At 47.0% G+C, this 20,704-nt stretch overlaps 5 protein-coding genes across 5 annotated transcripts; 2 read left to right on the top strand and 3 right to left on the bottom strand.

Annotated features, from left to right (window-relative positions):
* Window positions 1-1,298: 1,298 nt before the first annotated feature.
* Window positions 1,299-8,281, top strand: HD556DRAFT_1472946 (uncharacterized protein; the record flags this gene model as incomplete). The annotated part of the gene is made up of 20 exons (XM_041308479.1): window positions 1,299-1,327; window positions 1,426-1,467; window positions 1,522-1,666; window positions 1,758-1,847; window positions 2,149-2,220; window positions 2,523-2,579; window positions 2,697-2,830; window positions 3,188-3,196; window positions 3,284-3,333; window positions 3,393-3,791; window positions 3,843-4,234; window positions 4,276-4,687; window positions 4,739-5,036; window positions 5,061-5,454; window positions 5,512-5,776; window positions 5,835-6,199; window positions 6,267-6,799; window positions 6,929-7,187; window positions 7,270-7,613; window positions 7,942-8,281. 20 exons carry the CDS (start codon window positions 1,299-1,301, stop codon window positions 8,084-8,086), a joined length of 4,434 nt encoding a protein of 1,477 aa, XP_041161292.1. The 3' UTR covers window positions 8,087-8,281.
* Window positions 8,282-8,299: 18 nt separating this feature from the next.
* HD556DRAFT_1472944 (uncharacterized protein) lies at window positions 8,300-9,892 on the top strand (the record flags this gene model as incomplete). The annotated part of the gene is made up of 7 exons (XM_041308478.1): window positions 8,300-8,621; window positions 8,675-8,851; window positions 8,901-8,981; window positions 9,040-9,168; window positions 9,224-9,355; window positions 9,412-9,656; window positions 9,706-9,892. The coding sequence occupies exons 1-7, from the start codon at window positions 8,319-8,321 to the stop codon at window positions 9,890-9,892; spliced, it is 1,254 nt and encodes a 417-aa protein (XP_041161291.1). The 5' UTR covers window positions 8,300-8,318.
* A 657-nt stretch (window positions 9,893-10,549) lies between these two features.
* On the bottom strand, window positions 10,550-12,351 carry HD556DRAFT_1365334 (uncharacterized protein). The gene is made up of 3 exons (XM_041302762.1): window positions 11,975-12,351; window positions 11,624-11,924; window positions 10,550-11,573 (listed from the first exon to the last, which is right to left on the bottom strand). Exons 1-3 carry the CDS (start codon window positions 12,232-12,234, stop codon window positions 10,776-10,778), a joined length of 1,359 nt encoding a protein of 452 aa, XP_041161290.1. The 5' UTR covers window positions 12,235-12,351; the 3' UTR covers window positions 10,550-10,775.
* On the bottom strand, window positions 12,352-15,821 carry HD556DRAFT_1519167 (uncharacterized protein). The gene is made up of 7 exons (XM_041309122.1): window positions 15,508-15,821; window positions 15,110-15,451; window positions 14,372-15,050; window positions 13,364-13,911; window positions 13,249-13,343; window positions 12,933-13,227; window positions 12,352-12,876 (listed from the first exon to the last, which is right to left on the bottom strand). Exons 1-7 carry the CDS (start codon window positions 15,661-15,663, stop codon window positions 12,772-12,774), a joined length of 2,220 nt encoding a protein of 739 aa, XP_041161289.1. The 5' UTR covers window positions 15,664-15,821; the 3' UTR covers window positions 12,352-12,771.
* Window positions 15,786-18,799, bottom strand: HD556DRAFT_1365323 (Chs5p-Arf1p-binding proteins-domain-containing protein). The gene is made up of 12 exons (XM_041302761.1): window positions 18,662-18,799; window positions 18,567-18,609; window positions 18,439-18,512; window positions 18,240-18,388; window positions 18,097-18,189; window positions 17,866-18,041; window positions 17,621-17,806; window positions 17,344-17,561; window positions 17,149-17,295; window positions 16,497-17,102; window positions 16,147-16,440; window positions 15,786-16,098 (listed from the first exon to the last, which is right to left on the bottom strand). Exons 1-12 carry the CDS (start codon window positions 18,707-18,709, stop codon window positions 15,931-15,933), a joined length of 2,202 nt encoding a protein of 733 aa, XP_041161288.1. The 5' UTR covers window positions 18,710-18,799; the 3' UTR covers window positions 15,786-15,930.
* Window positions 18,800-20,704: the final 1,905 nt, after the last annotated feature.

Genomic DNA, 20,704 nt, shown 5'->3' with positions numbered 1-20,704 from the left:
GGCACAAAGTCGCCCTTCAAATGTTCGTGACGAATGTTAATGAGAACCAAAGTCCTGTACTAACCTGATGGGAAATAGACTTAACTTCTGCAACGTCTACCGAAAGTCCATGAGCACCCGCTAACGCATTCAGAGTTGGTCTGCGTAGAGTCGATGCATAATCATCAAAAAAATCGTTCACAGTATGACCATTCTGCGTCAGTACAGGTGAACAGTAACAACAGGCACAGAACAAGTTTTATTCTCTGCGAAAATCAAAAAATAACCCATGTAAAATCCATGGATACATGTACACGGTAAGAAGTTAGTTGAACCTGTGGTTAAACTGGTCCTTTTGGCGCTCAGTATATATATAAATTTTGTGCGCCGTTCCGTTTTGAATAAAGACTGAGTACTGAGTTAGGACAAGATCCGTCGGTTAAGTATAAACAAGAATGAAATGCTAATGTTGAGTTGTCCGGCAGCCGCCGAGCGTTGGGCCTCAGGCTCATTGCGAGTTTAACCTGAGGTTCAAACTGTTTGGTCTATTCGGCCATAAGCGATTTATCCTGGGAACAACGCCAAACAAGGGCCGCACCCCATAGGTACTATCTGCGGAGGGCGTCCTTGAGTTATCCTTCGGCAGTCTCTCCATACACTCTCAGCACAATAATCGTTGGATCAACAGCCTCGTTTAGTCACCCCACTACGGCCGAAAGCAGCACATACTGGAAACAATACATCAGGAAAAAACAAAAATCGTAGGAGTCCTGGTGACGCCTATATAGTACTATATAGTCACCATAGGTCTATGTAGTTCACGTAGCTGTCATTCAGACTATATAGAGCTACAGTGGGCTACAGGAGGCTACGGCGGGCGCTGGTAGTAACCAGGAGTCGCAATAGTTCGTAGTTGATAGTAGCTGGGTAGTAACAAAACTAATTAATAGCGGACATGCAGAATGTCTTGGACAATGGCATTCAGCCGGAGACGTGGAAAGAGTGTCAAAAGTGTCTTGCCGTTATGAGATGATATGCCAGACCACGTTCAAACCGAAGGTACAATGTTGAACATGACCCTCACACAAACCTTAGGAGCGGCCACCTTTCGCTCGGAGGCAACAAACTGGAAAATACAAATTGAATTTGACGTCGGATTTAGGTGTACATATCGTGAAGGTGTACAGTCTCACTGAAATATCGAATTTGGAGTTATTGGCAACATAGCCATGGCTGGATACTACACGCGAAGTGGTTAGATGGTCTCAAGAACACTTGAAAAAAAGGGAGAGGACACACGAAATAGATCATATGCCAATATGCACGAACACTATGTGCTGGTCCAAGGGTAAGTCCTTGTCGGAGGCCAACAACTGGACCGCTCGGTGCAGTGCCCGGGCAGCTCGCTTGGAATTCATTGTGCCATCCCCGCACATGTTTTTGTAGAATGCCTCGACTAAGCGCTGCATGGTATCTAAACGTATCATTGTAAGTGAAGAACTGTGATTTGTTGGATGAAACCTGAGATGGAACCGCACCTAGATGTCTTTACTCATCGTTAGAAGGAAGGAGGGACCGACGATCACACCCCGCCAGAGATTTGAGGGACACCCATTCGGTCGAGGAAGCTATACATCTGCCAGGCGGAGAACAGATAATGACTTGTTCATGGGACGGCTCGCTGCAGGTATGGAACTTGAAGAGTGGGAAACAGATATGAGATGACTGCGCTCGTGCTGATGTTTCCTGCCGTTTTTCTTTTGCAATGTCGCCAATAGAGAGGTACATGGGCCTTGTCACCCAGCGGGTTCGAAAACTTCCAAAGTCCAACATTTGTATATGTTTGTTCACGTGATGGGTGCGCTCACGTACGTTCAAAAATTTTCCTAACTTCAATGTTCTAACTTCTCTGCCTGAGACAGCTGCCTGTTTCTTATTTAAATTTTCATATTGAGGTGCGCAATGATTTTTATTTATCCCAATCTTGTTCTTTCTATTTAAACCAAATTATTCAAGGTCTTCTTCAACACAACACCTGTCTTCAAGTCCCACAAATGAAGCACCTTGTCGTCCGATTTCGCAAAGGTGCACAGTAGTGACAGCCTGTGAGTGTCGATCTTCCTTCGAGCTCGAGTCATGCTGATTCAAATCATTGCCCGCCATTCGCAGTTCGTGAGTGTGTTGATCTTCTTTCGGGCTCGAGCCATGCTGATCGAAGTCGTTGACCACCGTTTGCAGAGAGTGAGTGTGTCGATCCTCGTTCGAGCTGAAGATTTTCTCACTCTGACATTGACAGGACTTGTTTAATGATTGGCTACTACTAGTACATGTGCACTTATTCCATGAGCGCACTGCGCCTTATGAACTCCTCGCGAGAATTAGTGAATGGAGGCAAGCGAACGGAGCGATGGAGCTAACAGGTAAACCTAGTCTCAGTTTCTGCAAAGAACTCCATTGACGAAACATCTACCTAACAGGTAAGCCTACTGCGTCGCGTCAATACTGGTAATCAAATAATGAACTAATGTAAACTCACGTCTCAGTTTCTGCAAAGAATTGAGACGTTCATTCGTCCTTTCGCTAGACTTTCTACTGATACTGTAAGTTGTTTTTCTAACCGATATATTGAAATAAAACTTGGAAACTTTTTAGCTTTCGGGCCCGATGTCACCTCTCCCTTGTCCCTGTGCCTTTATCCTTGCGCTCGCACCATCTAGTTGTCCTCCTGTTCCTCAGCTTTGGTTCCCTCGGTCTTCTTCGACTCGGATGTGTCGGACGACAACAAGAGTGGCGGGCTTATAGATGCGGATGAAGAGGAGGAGGATGTGGAGGCTTGTAGCGAGAGTGGCAGGTTTATAGGTGCGGATGAAGAGGAGGATTGAGTAGGACATTTATACTATACTATCTTGTGTGTCGTGTACTCGAATTCAGACACTATTGGTTTTTTTTGCATGCGATTTAGCTGCTGGTTACTGCGCACTCCGACAAACTATGGGTTCTATATAGCTGCGGGTAGTTGCACGTAGTAGCACTCCTATGAACTACAGTAGTACTGTAGTACTTTGTAGCTGCTAGTAGCCTGCTACGTGATACTATGTAGTACAACGCTGACTACATAGAAGGGACTTGACGACGGAACTACACGCACTACCCTGACTATATAGGACTATATAGTCAACATGTTTTTTCCTGATGTATCGTTCTACAGTTCTGCCTTGTAAGTACTTTATACGTAGGGTGTCTTACAGATATCCTTGCACGGTTGTTCTGCTTATCCTCAGTGCAATAATCACTTCATCAACAGGCCCATTGCTCAACCTACTATGCCTGATGGAGAATTCTCCCACCTTGATGGTACGACGTGATCTAATAGATAAGCTCACAACTAATAGCTAGGATCTAATTTTTGCTAGTTTGGACACCTGCTGAGGCGAACAAATGGGTCTGCAACCTTTGTCAGGACAATAAGCCCCATGATCGGCGAGCAGTGCAGAAGCATGAGAGGACCTGGTCACATCAAGATGCAGTCAAATATCATTCGAGAAGGCAGCAGCGTCACGGGAATGGTTCTATGGTACCTGAAGCTCAATCTAACTCCATCGTCGAGCTACGTTGTCTTCTCGATGACATGGCTAGCACTCCCAATTTTGAGCTGGGTGACTCAGCAGACAACATTGGCGACTACTCAGTCACGAAGGCAACGATCGTGCAAGGTTTAAGAGACTTTTTAGATGAAGATGACCTCTCAGATGATCAGGGAGCCGAAATATCAGAAGATGAAGAAGTTTTTACGGGGCAGACATGGCACGATGGTATGTTACTCTGGCTACATGGGATGCGGCTCACTTTGACATTTTGAGCAGATGACAACCAGGCTGGTGATGCCGCTATTGGAACTGGCAGTGATAGAAAGCGTTCTCGAAATCAAATCGTGAATGAGGAATGGTTTCCGTGGCCCGATAAGATTGTAAGGTCGTCTATCAACCTGCCAACTGTTGTTGATCCAGTGGTGTTCTATCAGACGTGCACACTTGATATTCTCATGCACCTTCCACGCTCTGTTTTTTCAGAACGACAGATTGATATTTTACTCTGGCTACTTCGGGTCAACAATGTAGTTGATGTACCTTCGGTGAAGTCTGTCAAACTCATCAAAGACACTATTCAACGATTATGCGGTATCCGTTCAATCCCTTATGAAGGTGCTCTTGGCCATAGGTACTATGTTAACTCGCTGCCTGACATTATTCGGCAGGTGTGTGTGTTGCTGAAATTTAATCAATATTTTATACTTAGTTGTGTTTGAAGGAAATGATGAATCCTCGTGTTCGGCCACTGTTACACTTCTACCCTGAAGATACCGGTGTGGAACTGAATGAAGCTCGACAAGCTAAATGTTGGCTTGAGGAACTTGACCCGGAGCTGCTTACGCCTGTCGTCAGACTGCACAACCAAGATTTCTTTGTTTTCGAGCCTGCATTACTATCGAGCGGCCAAGCCTGCATTCCATTTCGGTGGTTCATACGTGGCGGGAAGATGTACACTAAAGCTTGGTCATTGCGGCCTGTCACTCGTGAACTGGATTGCGGTTGGGTTGTAGAAGATTTTCATTCATTTGAAGTATCAGAAGATGATCTTCTTGTATCATTCCGAAACTGGGATTCGAGCGAAGCCACATCCGGTCTACCTCGTGCATACTCGATATATGGTAGAGTCATTTTATCACTTTGACTATTACATCTCGCAAATATATGTTTAGGTGTAGAACGTGAACTTAATGGCAAATTGCAGCCATGGACATTAACCAATCCTTCTGAAGGCAATCAATGGCGTGTTCGGGCATCAGGTGCTCGCGTATATGCAATGCCTCTCTGGTTATACTGCGACGACACATCTGGAAACTTATCGAAGAAGTGGAACAAACATAATTCATTTCTTTTTACAGCTGCAGGATTGCCACGAGCAGAAGTCCACCGAGAGTACAACGTCCATTTTCTTTGTACATTGAATCTTGCCCCTCCACTTGAAATGTTGGATGGTATTGTAGACCAACTTGAGTGAGTAAGATTTGTCGTGAGCAGGCAAGTGGAAATAACGATGCTGGTAAAATTTAGGGAATCATGGAAGCAAGGCATCTGGGCCTGGGACTGTGTCCACGAGGAGTATGTTCTTGTCATCCCGTCCATCTTGGCCTTGCTCGGGGACAACCCCATGCAAAGTGAGATGGCCTGTCATATCGGGTCAATGGGAAAATATTTTTGCCGTATCTGTAAAGTGAAGGGGCACGATGCAAGTGTGGAGAGCAATCCTGCACGAGCAGCTGCTGCACGACCTGAAGATACCGACCATAGTGTTGGTGAGGTTAGTGGAAGTGAATCCGAAGCCTATACTACCGATGCTCCTCCAAAATCTACACGGAAACGAGTAAAGGAGACCATGGAGGAGATGGCGACACGGGTTAAGCAGTTTGTAAAGGTAATAACAAATCTGAGCGGTCTTGCATATATTTTCGTTTATGAAGTATGATATTAGATAGGAGAACCACGTCACAAGGATGAAACTATCGCTGAACTCAAGTCAATGTTCATTCATGCGTCAACAGTCGGGAATCAGACCCAGATCAAACAAAGGAAGACTTCTACGGGCATCAAGGACACCTTTCTGGACTCATTCTTGAATCGCCTAGCTGAATCATACTGCAAAATCCGGGGTGGCAATAAGGCAAAACAGGAAGTGCTTGATAGAGTTAAAGAGACACTGCCCGAAAATGTCATAAGTCCTGTGTGGCGAATCAAAGGTCTCTCAACCATTTTCACAGTGTAATATTATTAGGATTGACTTCAACAACATCTCAGGTATCGATCCTCACACCGACACACCTGTGGAAATCCTCCACACAGTCCTTCTTGGATTTGTCAAATACCTTTGGCGCGACGTTGTCTCTGTGAGAATCGGAAAAGACAAATTGAAGCGGGAACTTTTAGAAACTCGCCTATCATCTGTTGACGTCTCAGGTCTTGGACTCAGCCATCTCGCTGGTCACACCCTCGTTCAATATGCAGGGTCTCTTGTTGGTCGTGATTTTCGTGCTATCGCACAAGTTGCACCATTCGTGCTTCATGACTTGGTACCCACAGAATGCTATGATACTTGGGTTGCGTTATCAAACCTAATACCACTCATCTGGCAGCCTGAAATCGAAAACTCCATGGAACATTTAGTATGTAGCATACTTTTCAGTCTGATTTGCTGATATTCATATTAGTATCTGATCATTATCATCTCAGCGCAATCTTACAACATCGATCAATAACTTTCTTGCGTGCACCGCCAGGTGGACTCCCCGATGGTTCAATAAGCCTAAATTTCATGTTCTATTACATGTCGTTGACCACATTCGACGATTTGGGCCAGCTGCTTTGTTTGCGACAGAGGCATTTGAGTCCTTCAATGCTGTCATTCGTGCGAAAAGTATTCATTCAAACCACCGCGCTCCTTCTCGGGATATCGCACGTTCTTTCGCCCATGGAAGTCGGATTCGTCATATTCTCTCGGGGGCACGAATACTCATGCATGATAATAATACAAATGACATTCACTCTGATTCTCCCGAACTTATCCAAGCCTCTAATCCCTCATCAGACAAGCCGCCAGATGCCATAAACGTCAAAGTTGTTGGAAAGGGTCCATTGTCACTTGTTCAACGGCCAAATATTATTACTGACTACCTTGGACTCGACACGCATGCTGACACTAAAAAATACGGTAAAGTTCAATTTTACACGAGTTCCAACTTTGAGAAATACAATACTAAGGGTCAGTATCTTTAGGTCAATGCCTTCGTAACAACCTGCCGCTCCAACCTTACTTGACTACCGAGACGGGGAAATACTTTCCGAATGCACTTCGATCGCTTCCAAACGACACTCTCAAAGGACATAATTTCCAGTACTTGCAAGTCCATGGTGCTTTTCAATGGGGATGTTTGTAAGATAGGAGATTGGGTTCTCGTAGCGGATGGCACAGCAGAGCAGTCTCCAATTGTAGCGTGTATTCGAGAAATTATTCAGCGCCAAGGCTCGGATGCAGATAACCTTCTGCGTCCAGATGCAATTCTTCTGGAACGCGGAAGTGTTGGTGAACCGGCAGCATCCTACTCTATGCCCACAGTCAGGGCACATGGTGGTTTTTTGCTCTATCCTGTCGAGGTTGGTGGTTCATCTGTACGAGTCATCAGTCACTGAATTTCTGTTTCTATGAAAGCAAATTTTATGTGCAGCCAATCTGCAGCATCAATGCCGAGTACACAAATGCACGAGCTTGGCTTCCGATGTTGAATTTGTTTACGAAGAACGGGCGAAGACATCAAAAGCTAAGGCTGTGATACATCACATTGGGGACCCTGATGACCTTGTTCTCAACACCGCACGGATGCGAGACGCAAAGCACATGCAGGGCCTTCGGGTACCTATTCAGCCGCAAGATATGAACCTCGCAATCCTCGAGGGTGCTGCGAGGGAGATTCGGACACGCAATGACACCACTGGTGGAGCTTCCACGACATCTATTATAGCGGCAGCACATGGACCACGTGCTCAAGGCCGACAAGTTAATAGATCACTACAGCAACACCGGTCTGTATTACAAGTTCAGTAACCAGGAGCAGGGTTTTCGCTTCTACATATCATCTGCTGCACCTACAAGTACCCAGGTGCATAATATTCTTTATCATATCTCCTTCTACATAATATCATCTGCTGTACGCGCCCCTCTTAGTTGATTACCAATACTTGTTGCTAATATGCAGTGTCACCGTTCGGTTGCAGGGCTCACTATGACCATTCAACATGATCCTTATTACAACAATGAAACTGAAATTATACCTCGAGGCCATCCTTGCTGCAGTACTGACTACCGCCAAACATTCTTATTACAACAACAAAACTGAAATTATACCTTCAGGCCATCCTTGCTGCAGCGCCGACTACCACCAAACACTCTTATTACGACAACAAAACTGAAATTATACCTTGAGGCCATCCTTGCTGCAGTGCCGACTACCACCAAACATCCTTATTATGACAACAAAACCGAAATTATACCTTGAGGCCATCCTTGCTGCAGCGCCGACTACCACCAAACATGATCCTTATTACAACAATTAAACCGAAAATATGCCTTGAGGCCATCATTAATACCAGCATGGAACCCACTAATGTAAGCTGAGTTTTTATATAAATGTGTCGATGAGCATCTGATTTTATTAGTAGAGCACTTTCCAGCGACTCGCCTTCGAGTCAGTCATTCATTTTCACTGTCACTCATCCCAGTCTACAAATATGTCCTTCGACTTCTCTACTCCACCTACCGGTTCTCAGCCACGGGCGTTATCATCCTTCCATTTATCTGGTCCGCTCAATGATTCCCAGCCAGGAAGTCCTTCGGATTCGAGCTTGCTGATGAGCCCTTCTGCCTACCTACGCACTCCTGGATCCCCACCTTCAAGTTCACGCCAACCACAAATTGACCCAAATCTATTCGCAAACGAGTTATCCGCCCTCTTTGTGGACGCACTCGCCAACCAATTTGGCCTTGGCGATGCAGAACAGGACTTACGGAAAAACCTACATGGTTTTGCTAAGGTACGTCAACGGTTTGATTTTTCATCCACACGCTGACATTTTTTGCATTGCAGCTCGGTCATGGACTGAGCAAATCTGACCTTGCAACTAGAACTTATCTCCTTGGCAGTATATTCTGCATTCTCAAGGAACAGCGCATAATTGCTGCCTCTCACCAATCAACACAACAACTTCTCGCAGATTTACAAATCCGTCTTGAAACCACATTTTCACTTAGTCCTGAGCAACGAGTAAGTAATCTTCTTGCGCCATCATCTATCAAATATCTGAAGCATAAAGACAAACATACGCATTGTGGCAGGTGATCTTATCTTTGATCCTAACAGGATCACATTCATGACACTTCATTTTGATGTTGCGGTAAGTCCTGCCAGTGAGTTATTAGATAGCGCTGTATGCTTATTTTCGAATCCCACAGAATCATTTACATAAAGATCGTGAGGCCTTTAAACTCACAAACATCTATGGAAACCCAGCTAGGGAACGTTTCCTGACCATCTATACTAAGCGTCAGTGTTCTAGCGTCCGTAATTCATTTCGCGAGTTGGTGCGCACAAGTGGTTGATATTTGTTTCGGTTCTCAACTGATTGCCTTGTTGCAGCTACGTGACAGTGTCATTGGCGATGACACAAGCACACTATCAGACTTTATTTATGACTGTTCGAATCGTTTCCGTCGTGCAGGCGGGAACTCAGACCTTGGACATCCAGTCCGCGCCCGTTTGGCTATCTTAGTACGGTCTTTCTCCACTGTATGACTGCCAAATTTTCTCACCATTTCAAATTCCAGCGTCGTTTTGCATATGAAAACCCTCATTTGCTTGACCGGGCAGAGGAAGAAGATGAGAGTCTCTCAACACCGAGTGCAGAAGATGCTGAAGACTCTCCTATTGGAGAACCACTGAAGAAGAAGCGCAAGCGCGGCCAAGGCGGGCGCACCACCAAAGGCGAGGACTTCTGGTCCAAAGTTGAAATGTGGTTTGAGGCGCGACAGAAGCAGTGGGGAGATTCTTGGGGGACACCAGGCTGGACTGCGTATGTTTGCCTGACTGTCTGGCTGCACATCAAGCTGACCTAGCCTTAGATATATCAGCCATACCATCGAACTCGACACCCATCGCTACCAGAGGCCGGTCGTCCAAAATCCATTCATGATTGACATCATTGTTCCGGAGGCTTACGGGGCACACAGTGGGTCTTCTACCATTGGTGCTGCTGCCTTGAAGCAGAACGGCTTGGGAAGTATGGAGGACATTTTGAGGCTCATTTGAGCGAGCCAGCGGTTGTACATGGGCCCGACACCTTCATTAGAATTTTGACTTGGACATTCAATACCCTATAGCTAGTTTCTTTAATATTAGTCCTGTGTGATTGCAAAGCTATTAGCCTGACAGAAATGCCCTAAGTTGACAACTTGACGTCAGACAAGGAATAATATTCAGGCTCTTAAGATGACTTAACCAGTACTGCGCAAACCTAGGCATGAAGATCAACGCCAGATGGTGACCAGTACTGCGCAAATCTAGGCATGAAGATCAACGCCAGATGGTGACCAGTACTGTGCGAATCTGGGCATGAAGATCAACGCTAGATGGTGACCAGTATTGTGCAAACCTGGGCACGAAGATAAATGACATTCAATAATCAGTATTAAGCTGATCTGAGCGTGAGGACCAACTCTACTTAGTTCTGTTAAGCTAATCTTTATGAGCGAAGGCTCCTCTGTGATTTGCATTAATTCTATAACCAGTAAATTTCATAGTACATAGCACGTTGGCCCTCATGTTCTGGAACAACCGGTAATCAGGTTGCAATCACCCTCGTTCCCTGGATAAAAATAACATTGCAACCGGCGGCTAAAATTGAGGATGTCCTCAGGTTCAAACTACATTGCCCGTGGGACAAACACTGTGATAAACCGAACTTGAGTGTCACAACAAACGTCGCACTTCAGATTCAATAGTACTGAGGCGCACGGGTCCTTTTCACACTGCGGTTGAGTCTGAAATTATCCTATTTACAACTATTGTAGGTTAACCCCAGGTGCATCCAACTGTCTTGCTGTGTACTTCTAAACACGAAACCGGATGGCATAATACAGCAATTATGATCTAGGATTATGATGATATCGGCAATGAGCCAAGGTAACACGACTCAGGAGGTAACAACAGGGCGATACTGCCCAAATGGATGCTTATACAACTCCATCATCCCCGTCCTATGCTCTATGGCGGCGTCCCACATCTTGGCAAGTTTTGGGTCTCGACTGCACCACTGTCGCTGGTCCAGGAACACTGGTCGGAAACGTTTGCGTACAGGAGGCCCAGCAGGCTCCGATCGTTGTTCGTCGACTTCCATGGCGGCCGACTCTTCAACTAGTCTAGATGGTTGGCTTCGCGAGCGCCGCGGCGTAGAAGGACCAGGCAATGAGGAGTGTGAGCCACTAGATATGGCAATGGAAAACGCAGACTTTTGCTGTTCGTGGCGTGGTGTGGAATCTCCCCTGACAGCCTGCTCAAACGCAGTTACGGAATGTGTGGCACTTTGTGGCGCCCTGGTACGTTTTGCGGGCGTTAAAACGCTTCCGCCAGGTTTAGAAGGTGATTCAACCCGACGTCTTTTAGTCGGGGTCTCAGGCAATAGGGTGTCATCGGGATCATCGATGCTGTGGGAGAAGGCCACCACAGCACGTTTTAATGTGAGGGGCTTCGCTGGCGTGACATCCCGTGATCTGGCTTTCATGGCGGATTTGGATGGAGATTTCTGTGGCGAAGTAGAAGGGCGAGTCCGGAGTTTCGAAGGCGCCCCAGAAGAATTCATTTCTTGTAGCTCATATTTGATGCGGCCAGCGACTGCATCGCATTCCTTGTCGAGGGCCTTCATAACAGATTTGAACGCAGGTAGACGGACGCCATGATTTTGACAGAGCGATTTTTCTTGCACCCCCTGAACCTAAAACACGACGTGAGCAAGAATGTATTCAAAGGATATATTATGCAGACCTCCATAATCTGACATATCCAGTAAAATATGGCACAAGTTACCGTACTGTCTTGATGGCGCATACGAAGCATGTCAACCTTCGGGATACTGCTTTCTGCTTCGCGCATCCATTCCAAGGCCTCTTCGGCTGGCGCTACATGGTACGTCCCAATGAGCGACCTGTAATCAAGATCCCTCGTGTGTTGTTTCGCTGTCGAGTCAAGTGCTTGCCGCACAACACTCAGAGCTTTTGTAAAATCATTTTGACTGATGCAAGCGCTCGCGACCGCGGCTTTTTGTGACACTTCGTTATTATTCAGTCTGTAAACGAGTATCAGATGCTAGAAGGTGGTAATCGGAAAACGGCGCACTCTTCTGACGCGAGATACGCGCAAATTCCTGGGAGTGCACTTGGATGAGCGACGAGATATCCAGTGCCAACTCCAGTCTTGACTTTTGTAAGTCGTAGAATCGCCTGTGCCTTCTCATATGTTTCTCCTGAGCATAGCTTTACTAGGCTCTGTCTTTCAAGTGCTGCTGCCATCGCGAAGGTGGAAGAACAAGACGCGAGCGTGACACCTGACGCGTGACATGTATCTAATGTGACAGTCCGGAACAATAAGCGCTGCATATTGACTAGAGTCACTAGACCCACTGCGGACTGGTCATCGTCGAGCCTAAATATTGACCACTGCAGCACGCCAATGCGCACAAAAAAGGACAGGCCAATATAAGGACTGTGCGAACAAGCCACCAAAACTTTACAGTCGTTTTTTCACGGCAATTCTTATTCGATGCTTCTTGCCGATTGCGATTGGCCGTGTATAAGCTGACTATCAAGCGGTACATAAAACAAGATATGACTGTATGGCATCACAAGAAACATACTACTATGTTGCTACAGTGAGTGTGAAATATGTATGTGTATTATACTAGACTATGGAAGCCAAAATGTAACAATCGTTACGGATCTGAGAACTTCAAGGCAGAACGATGACAGCAGAATGATCAAAGCGGGTCGACAGTGCAAGTGTATGCATATTTTTGAAAGCTAGATGTGTTAGCAAGGCGGAGAAAACAATTTGAAGGTATCAGACGTCGTATTGCTCTTGCCGGAACAATTGGCGCACGATGGAGGACTCTGGATATAACTTGAAGTCAGGCTCACTCATGGTATAGGGATTATTTCTGACTCCTCAGGCTGGAGCGGTGGCCCCAGGTGTATGCGAAGAATAAGAACACCATCCTCTAAAGCGACGGTGACGTCTTCCTTCTGCCAGAAAATGCGCGCTTGAGCTGCGATAACGTAGGGGAATTTAGCTTACTCGCCTTGGTATCATGACGAACGGGAAGTATCCTACGAAACTTGCCATACTTTCGTTCTTTGAGCGCCATCAGGCCGTCTGGAAGTGGCTGTCGGGATTCTCCTGTGATTGATACTTGTTTCACACCGTTCTGGCATCTTGATAACTCGATCTTCAGGTCGCTCTTCTTCACTCCTGGAAGTTCAAACATTGCTGTGGTCACTCTACTCTCGCTGCAAAAGAAGTAATCGGCTCTGGGTATAAAAGTCGTATTGGATGGTATGGGTGGGATGATGTGGGATGGACTGATGATGCCGGTCCTACAATAAGATCAGGAATACATTCCTTGAGTGGATGTCAATGCATGATCACTCACCTGTGTAATGAGGCAGGGGCGGGTGTTTGGGCTGCTGGCATCGACGGACCTGGTGCATAACTGCTACTTGTATGTCTCACAGGTGGATTTGATTGATTCTCTCGTCTTGGGTTCGCACTCTGGGGGCGACGATATGGATGCACCGTATTGTGTGCGGGCGATGTTTTCGCTCTCACTGGTCCCACTGAATGCACACCACTAGCAGATGGTGGGCCAGAAGAGGGACTAGTGCTAGCTGCCATATGACGCGTCGTATCAACGTATATGTGAGGTCTCATTTCTTGGGACACAGACATGATATTCTGTCTTCTTGAAGAAGGTCCTGGCGCTGATGATACATGCAGGTGCTGTGGGACATCACTTCTGCGTTGACTTGGAACAATGGGTACGTGTTCTTGAAGCTCAATCATATGCTGTGACGTGGCGTATACATTTTGAGGCTGTTGCTGTGGATTCAAAGCGTGTTGAGCAGGCTGATGGTGATCAAGTCGCTCTGGTATGTCGTTGTCGAGTTCTGTTGTCTCCCATGAATATGGTGTTGTGGGCGTTGGGGGCATTGACATATTTCCTTGGGTGTATGGGTATTGGTAAGACATTGAAAAAAAGGGGCGATGCCCCCCGACGCGTTCTTATATACCGCGCCCATATTGCGTGACTCGAAAGCTTCCGCGGATCCGAAGCGAATATGTGTCACGTCGGGAGGACCCCGGAAATCTACAGACAATGTTGCATGATAAAATGGTCATCAATTTTAATCAAGATAGCCTAGTTACCCAACTACCAGTAGAATAACTGGGACAAAGGCCAGAGAGGTTTCTGAGTGATGTCATTAAATCTTTCACTCACATCTGGTGTAAGTCTCCAAATACAAAGTGCTGCTCGTCTCCGTCGGTGTGCGGGGTCCTGTCACGGGCGCAAATTCCACATTTGGTACATAATAGCACAATGTTCGACCGATTTGGACGGGACCGAACATTATTACATACATGAGCTCTCCAGTAGCAAAGATAGCATAAAACGATGTACGGCAGCGTTGGAGAAATCAGAAAGTGAAGCTACAAACTTTCATATGGACTGTCCAAGTCAACCCTCCACCGTCGCAGATACATCCGATGACGTGGCTGAAACGCTTTGACTCTCACGGCGAGAACGAGGAATCAATTGTCCTGTCTCCGCAACGCGTGCACCCCTTTCAATGCTCCCGTGTCTGCTCCGACTCCTATTGTTGCTGATACCTACTGGGTCCACGAAGCGACGCTCAATGTTTCCTCGTGTGTTCGAACCGCGCCTACTTAGAGGGACCACAGGTGACAGTGAGTGGTCGCGATGCGGTATGTATGACACCACAGGCGACCCATACGAAGAAGACAGTGATGGTGGTGGTACTGAGGGATAGGACAACATATGAGGAATAGTGAACGTTGATGGAGGATTTGACGTTAACGAAGCAGACGATGGTGGCGTCGTCATAGGCGTCCCATTACTGACATAACTTGTAGGATTTGTTCCGACAATAGGCGAGAATGGGAATGGTGACTCTGTCGAGGAAGGAGAATGCGATAACGGTGTATTGCTTTCTGACACATTGTTCGTTGGGCGCCGTATCGAGGAGGAAGGTCGAGGGATAGGGACACCATAGATTGCTTGCGAAGGCTGTGTCGCAGATGTGCTGGGCGATGATAGATTAGATACAGATCGCCGATGCGTAGGCTGCGAATACGGGTCTGCCGAGGATAGACCGACAAGGTTGTCAACTGACAGACCGAGCTTGAATATAAGAGGGCATGGTTAAAGACACACAAGAGAGATCAAAAGCTGGTGCTCACCCGTCTCCTGTGTTCAAGGAGCTCTTCACGATACACTTCGTTCAACCGCGATACCCGCACATAGTCTCTTTCTGTATCGACTAGGCGGTTGCGCAATTGCTCGTTCTCTCGTCTCATGGTTTCCAGCATGACTTCTGCACTTGGAATCATAGGTTCTCGACCAGCCATAAACGTCGGAACTCCCACCCTGTTATCTGGGGAAGCGGCGATCCCATTCGTCCCAGATTGTTGTTGTTGCTGCTGCTGAAGCCGTAGTGCAGACAATTCCCGACCAAGCCTGTTCACATGAGATTCCGACTCTGCTTCGAGCGCGTTTTCGAGTTGGATTTTCTCCTCACGAAGCTGTACACGTCGTGTGGAATAAGTCACTTTCAAAGAGAGAACTAACCCTTGCATACCTGCTCGAGTTTGCGGGACAATACGTTGATGATCCGTTCTTCCTCTGCTTCGTAGGCATTGATGAGATCCTCTTCTCGCTTCAGGCTACTGTTTGAGCTGGTGGTGGACAGTCGTCGAATAGGAGAGTCCCCCATGATGTCAAGCTCACTGTACATCTCCTAACCACTGAAGTCTCTGATACTACGCCTTTTCAAATAAGTATGATGGGATGGTGGGCGTTGACTGAGGAAACGGAAAGAAACGTTTGTGGATTGACAACTAAACGTTCGGATGCTTAGAAAGGGAATCATGAACCTGCCACTTTTCGCTCCCAATCATGTGGCCATGAAGGTCATTAATCCCGAGCGAAGCGAAGTATTCACATGAATTACAATGTAGGTATCAGAACAGTACGACGGATAAAGAACAAAACTACATAGTGATTAAAAGTCATATCCCTCCACCTTAAAAGTCTTCCCATATTGAAGGTAGCTATCCATGATTTTCAGGATCGGGTCGGGTAAACCCATGCTCAGAAGAGTGAACGATATCTTGGCATGGCCATGGATTTGGCCCAACTTGAAGAAGCACCGTGCAATCAGCGTTGGATACTGTGAACAAGGTGAGCTATCTCCCTATGCAAAAGGGACATCACATACGGTCATCTCTGTGTAATCAGCATACTGGTATGCTGCTACTCGTATCGCAGCCTGGATTGTGCGTGTGATGTCTCCTTCGTCTGCATACATTTCTAATAGCTTCGCCCATGGTTTTTGGGAGTAACGCGAAGTATCCAGGCATCGCTGATAAGCCTCTTTAGCCTCCTCTTTGTGGTGTAAGCGCATGCCAAGGTCTCCGAGGATCTCCCATTCGATGCCAGTTTTCCGGTATGCAACATGCTGTGTTTTGAAATGTGCGACTTCTGCTCGAAAGATCGTCCACACTCGCAAATCCTGGGAAGATATGTTGTATTCAAGGAATAAGTTGCCCATTGTGGAGTGATTCTTACCTCGTAAAGGACCATAAACAGATTATCTAGCCACCGCTCACACAGGCGCTTGTTTGTGAATGAGAACGCCTCCTGATAGGAGTTTGACACCTGCGATGGCTCAGGCTCCTCCCCGGCAGCAGCTTGCACTGGCTTCTCCAGTGTCATGCTTTGCTCGTCCTGTTCCGCAATGCCATTGCGAATGGACTCTGCAATTTCGCGTTCCGTGTCAGATTCTGAGGACACACGGATAATCGGGATGGCGGAAACATTCAGGCCATTTTCAAATTCAGGCTTGCTCTCCGATTCCGAGAGGGGGCTTGACATCCCTCGTGTAGACGCGTCATCGTCTGCGAGAGTTGCATTCCCTGCGGTCACAGAGCCATCCTCGTGGATCACTGCGACATTTTCATTCACATCTTGTGCGCTGTGGCTGGTCGCCACTTTTTGGATGTCTGCCTGGGCCTTTTGCATCCGATACTCTTCTTCCATAACAAACACTACACTCCGCGTCTTCAGCAATTCGTCCCAGCCTATATCAGAGACAAGACGTGTGAGCAAGGAATAGGCCCTCGCCCACGTTCCACGAAGACCCGGTGCAGGAAGGCGAAGGAGGGCAGGATCAGCCTGAAGAGACATGAGATGGGAATGACAATATAATAATCTCACGAACCACATCATCTTCACTTTTCGTTTTTTCAGGGAGGATGTCGCCGATCTGGCGCTGGAATGGCAAGTGGACCTTTGCAGGTACAAGAGCACGGTGAGCATCACGTCCATTGAAAGTGAACATTGGACATGAGTTCAGCGTTAAAAGCGCCTGTGGTGGCGGTCAGTGAAATTGACCGCACTCAAGAAAGTTGCATACCGATTCGTAGTCTTTTGTATCGATGTATAGCTCGGTGAGCTTCTCCCAAGTAACAAATTCACTCGGTGCACAATTGACAGCCTCTTTCGCGAGTTTCAATGCCCAGTCCGACCTGCCCTTAGAACGAAGGAAATCACTTTGTACGTGGAGAAGGGTATAAGAGTGTGGAGTATGCTTCATGGCAGCAGACATGATCTGGACTGCCTTAACTTCCTCATCTTGTCATAAAATATGTCAGGCGGGACGGTATCTCGGAAAGAGGGAGAAACAAGCGCACTCATTCCAATGTAACTTCTTGCCAGGAGCGAGGCAATTTCCGGCTCTCGTGCAGCTAGTTTCTCGAATAAATTAGCTGCTGGCTGACAGCGGCCACTGCTGCTGAAGTACTTCATTACACCAGCAGTCAAGTGGTTAGAAACCACAGTAGCAACCTGTATCTCAGGATCTGACCCGACCTGCCATCCTACATTGCGATCAGTTTCTTGAACAAGCAACAAGCAAGGCCAAAGGTGAAGCACTCGCCCTTCATAAACAAGGCCTCAGCTGCCTGTAGAAATCGGAGTTCGCCTTCGATTGTAGTGATAGGATCGAGCTTGCGGTAAGCTTCCAGCCAGTAAGTCGGGTCGTCGGAGTAGAGGATAGCCCGAAGCAGCGCAGAGAGGTATGTTTCTTGCCATATTTCTGGAGTCGCTTCGTGTCTAAAGTCCACAAACACAATCAATGACTCGATACGTGCTATGATAGAATACGCACCGCTCTCCTCGAAGGTCTACGACATAGGCAACGACACCTCCAGGGATCTTCACATCTACACGGATATCGACGCGAGAAAACGCGTTGAAACAACTTTAACAAAGTGTTCAGCATATATGGAGGTACAGGTTATGAGAACAAACCAATAACAGCCATTCCTAACTTTCCATGCTGTACTCTTCGAAAACCAAGCAGAGTTGTCCTCGATAGAGTATGTGAGAGAATTGATGTACGCGGCGAGGGATGCTGAAGAGGACGCATCCACTCCAGACACAAAATGATATGAGCCAATCTAACTAATAATCAACATAGGCGCCGCAGATCCTAGATGTTGGAACTCACATCGCGTTGTCCAGTACGTCCAGTACTCTTCACAATATGACAGAGGTCTGGGGGGCCAAGTTCACGGAATGTTGCTATAATACATTGTCAATGTTTCAATAAGTAAGACAAGAACATGCTTGACTGACAAAGGCTTTCGGTCCTTGCTGTTAAAGCTTCTCCAAGTTCAACCTGAAACAGAGTAAGCCTGACATTGGTACGCAGCTATGAGAATTATGCCAACCTCGAACAGCTCTGGGACGTCTTTGAAGGACGCCGTTGCGTCCGCCATGATGATCGACGTCTATTCAAAGTAAGTTATGCTGTCAATTGGCGTGCCTGCCACCTGCGCAATATCAAGGACGATGTTGCAACGTTGAAGCTTTGAAGACGCGCCATATTTGTTCCTAAGGCTGTTACCAAACAACGCCTGTGGCTGTGCCACCACGCTTCAGATGGAAAGTTTCATCAAGTCATTAAAATCATGATATCGTGATTGAGATGTTGATGGGCGGACCCACGTGCCAACCCATTCCAGTGCAACACGACTACAGTATATCTTAAAATAACAATGTTCCTCAGGACAACGACTATCTCCCTAGGCCTTCAGCTGAGCATCCGAGTCAAGGTTCATCCACCTGAATCTGACTCCGCGAAACCAGGGGTACCTTACAATCGCTCCCAACATGGATTCATTGCCTACACCAGTAACCGTTTCCGCTCAACCGTTGTCCCACGTTTTGGCACACTACCCGATGGGTACTGTATCCTGTTCGGCACCGTATAACTCGCCCCGGAATGTGCAGGTGCTGTTAATGTCGACACTCCTTATATAAAAATGAAGTTGCTTACGAACGCCATATACATGCGCAATTCCAAGATAGCCATGATATCGACAAATTACCCTCGACCGAGATACTTCTGGAGCTTGCAAGAAATGTGCAGAACAGAGCCGTAGACAGATATGTGTATGCGGGTGCACTGCTAAATAGCTTTGAGGTGGGCCTCGTTGCGCTACAATCAGACCATCGTCGTTTCGAGATGCACTAATTCTGGAGATAGCACAAGACATTCGAGATTAAGTATGACTCGATCAAAATCAATCATGGAGCGCCTGGCACATGATAATTTTTTGGCAAAAGAACTGGTGTGAACCTCACTTGATCTCTGGAAACTATTTTTCCGTGGTAGGTGGCGCTCACAACCATCCGCGATGGCAATCCTTTGAACGCAGGGCTCGCGTAGCATCTGCTGTGAGGTGTTCGCCGAGGCTAGCGACCATGTTGCACCGGTATTTGTGTGGTGCAGTATTCTGATGACGATGGACTTGAGAGGGGGTTGGCGAAGGGAAGAACTTAAACCAGTGGGCCAGGAGACCGGTAGGAGAAGCTCAAAGTAAATATCAGTCATAAGCAGAGCGCTGGAAATAGTGCTCCTCCGCAACAGAATTGGTGACGAGTTTGAGACGCCAGAGTGGAGAACTTCGGCTGCATAAGTATTAAGGAGGCCTTGGGAGGAGGCTCGATGAAGGGGTAACATTGCAGTAAGCTATATGCATGCGTTCTAAGGACTGACATGGTGGTATGCTGGAGTAGCTGCTCGACACAAAGGTAACATGCAGGATAGATGGTCAAATTCGAGCGCCGAAGAACACCAACTATCAATTTGATGCGATGGGACACATTCTGCAGCAGCTGTGGAGACATTTTCACACTCTGGTATGATAAAATCTGAATTATCTAGCGTACAGGAACTTGGAAGTCACCCAGCACACGCACCTCTGCAGAAAGAATCTGAAAGACACCCACAATCCCTCCAAAGTCCACCTCGACCGCGTCCAATGCTATCAACCTCCAGTAAAATTTGGCAGCTCATTCCAATCATCACACCCCTGCGAAAGTTTGAAGGCCATGAAGAAATCGTAAAGACAGTCACAGTGTTTCCCGATAAACGACGGATGGTTGCGGGCTCTGACGACAAGGTGCTTCGCCTGCGGGACTTGAAGAGTGTTGAAGATGATGAGAAGGCATCACAGTGCCATGCGGGGATAGGCTGTATCACGAGATGGGCAATTGATAGCAAGAGACTGGGAAACCGCTCAACTTGCTGGGATGTTCAGGGTGTGCGTTTGGACCTCAATCAGCTCAATTATTATTTGTTATCACTTCCTGCAATCTAGTAGCTAAGACGATCTGTATTTGATGCAATAATTGGAAACTCGCCGGGAAGGCGGCGAGTAACACTAAGCTGAGTCAAACAAGATTGACAGGACGAAGCTATGATTCTT

This window comes from Suillus plorans, assembly GCF_016647745.1.
Source record: "Suillus plorans strain S12 chromosome Unknown HD556scaffold_22, whole genome shotgun sequence".
NCBI classification, from domain to species: Eukaryota; Fungi; Basidiomycota; class Agaricomycetes; order Boletales; family Suillaceae; genus Suillus; species Suillus plorans.
The sequence above is the reverse complement of the archived record's forward strand: the minus strand, read 5'-3'. Positions and strand labels throughout refer to the sequence as shown.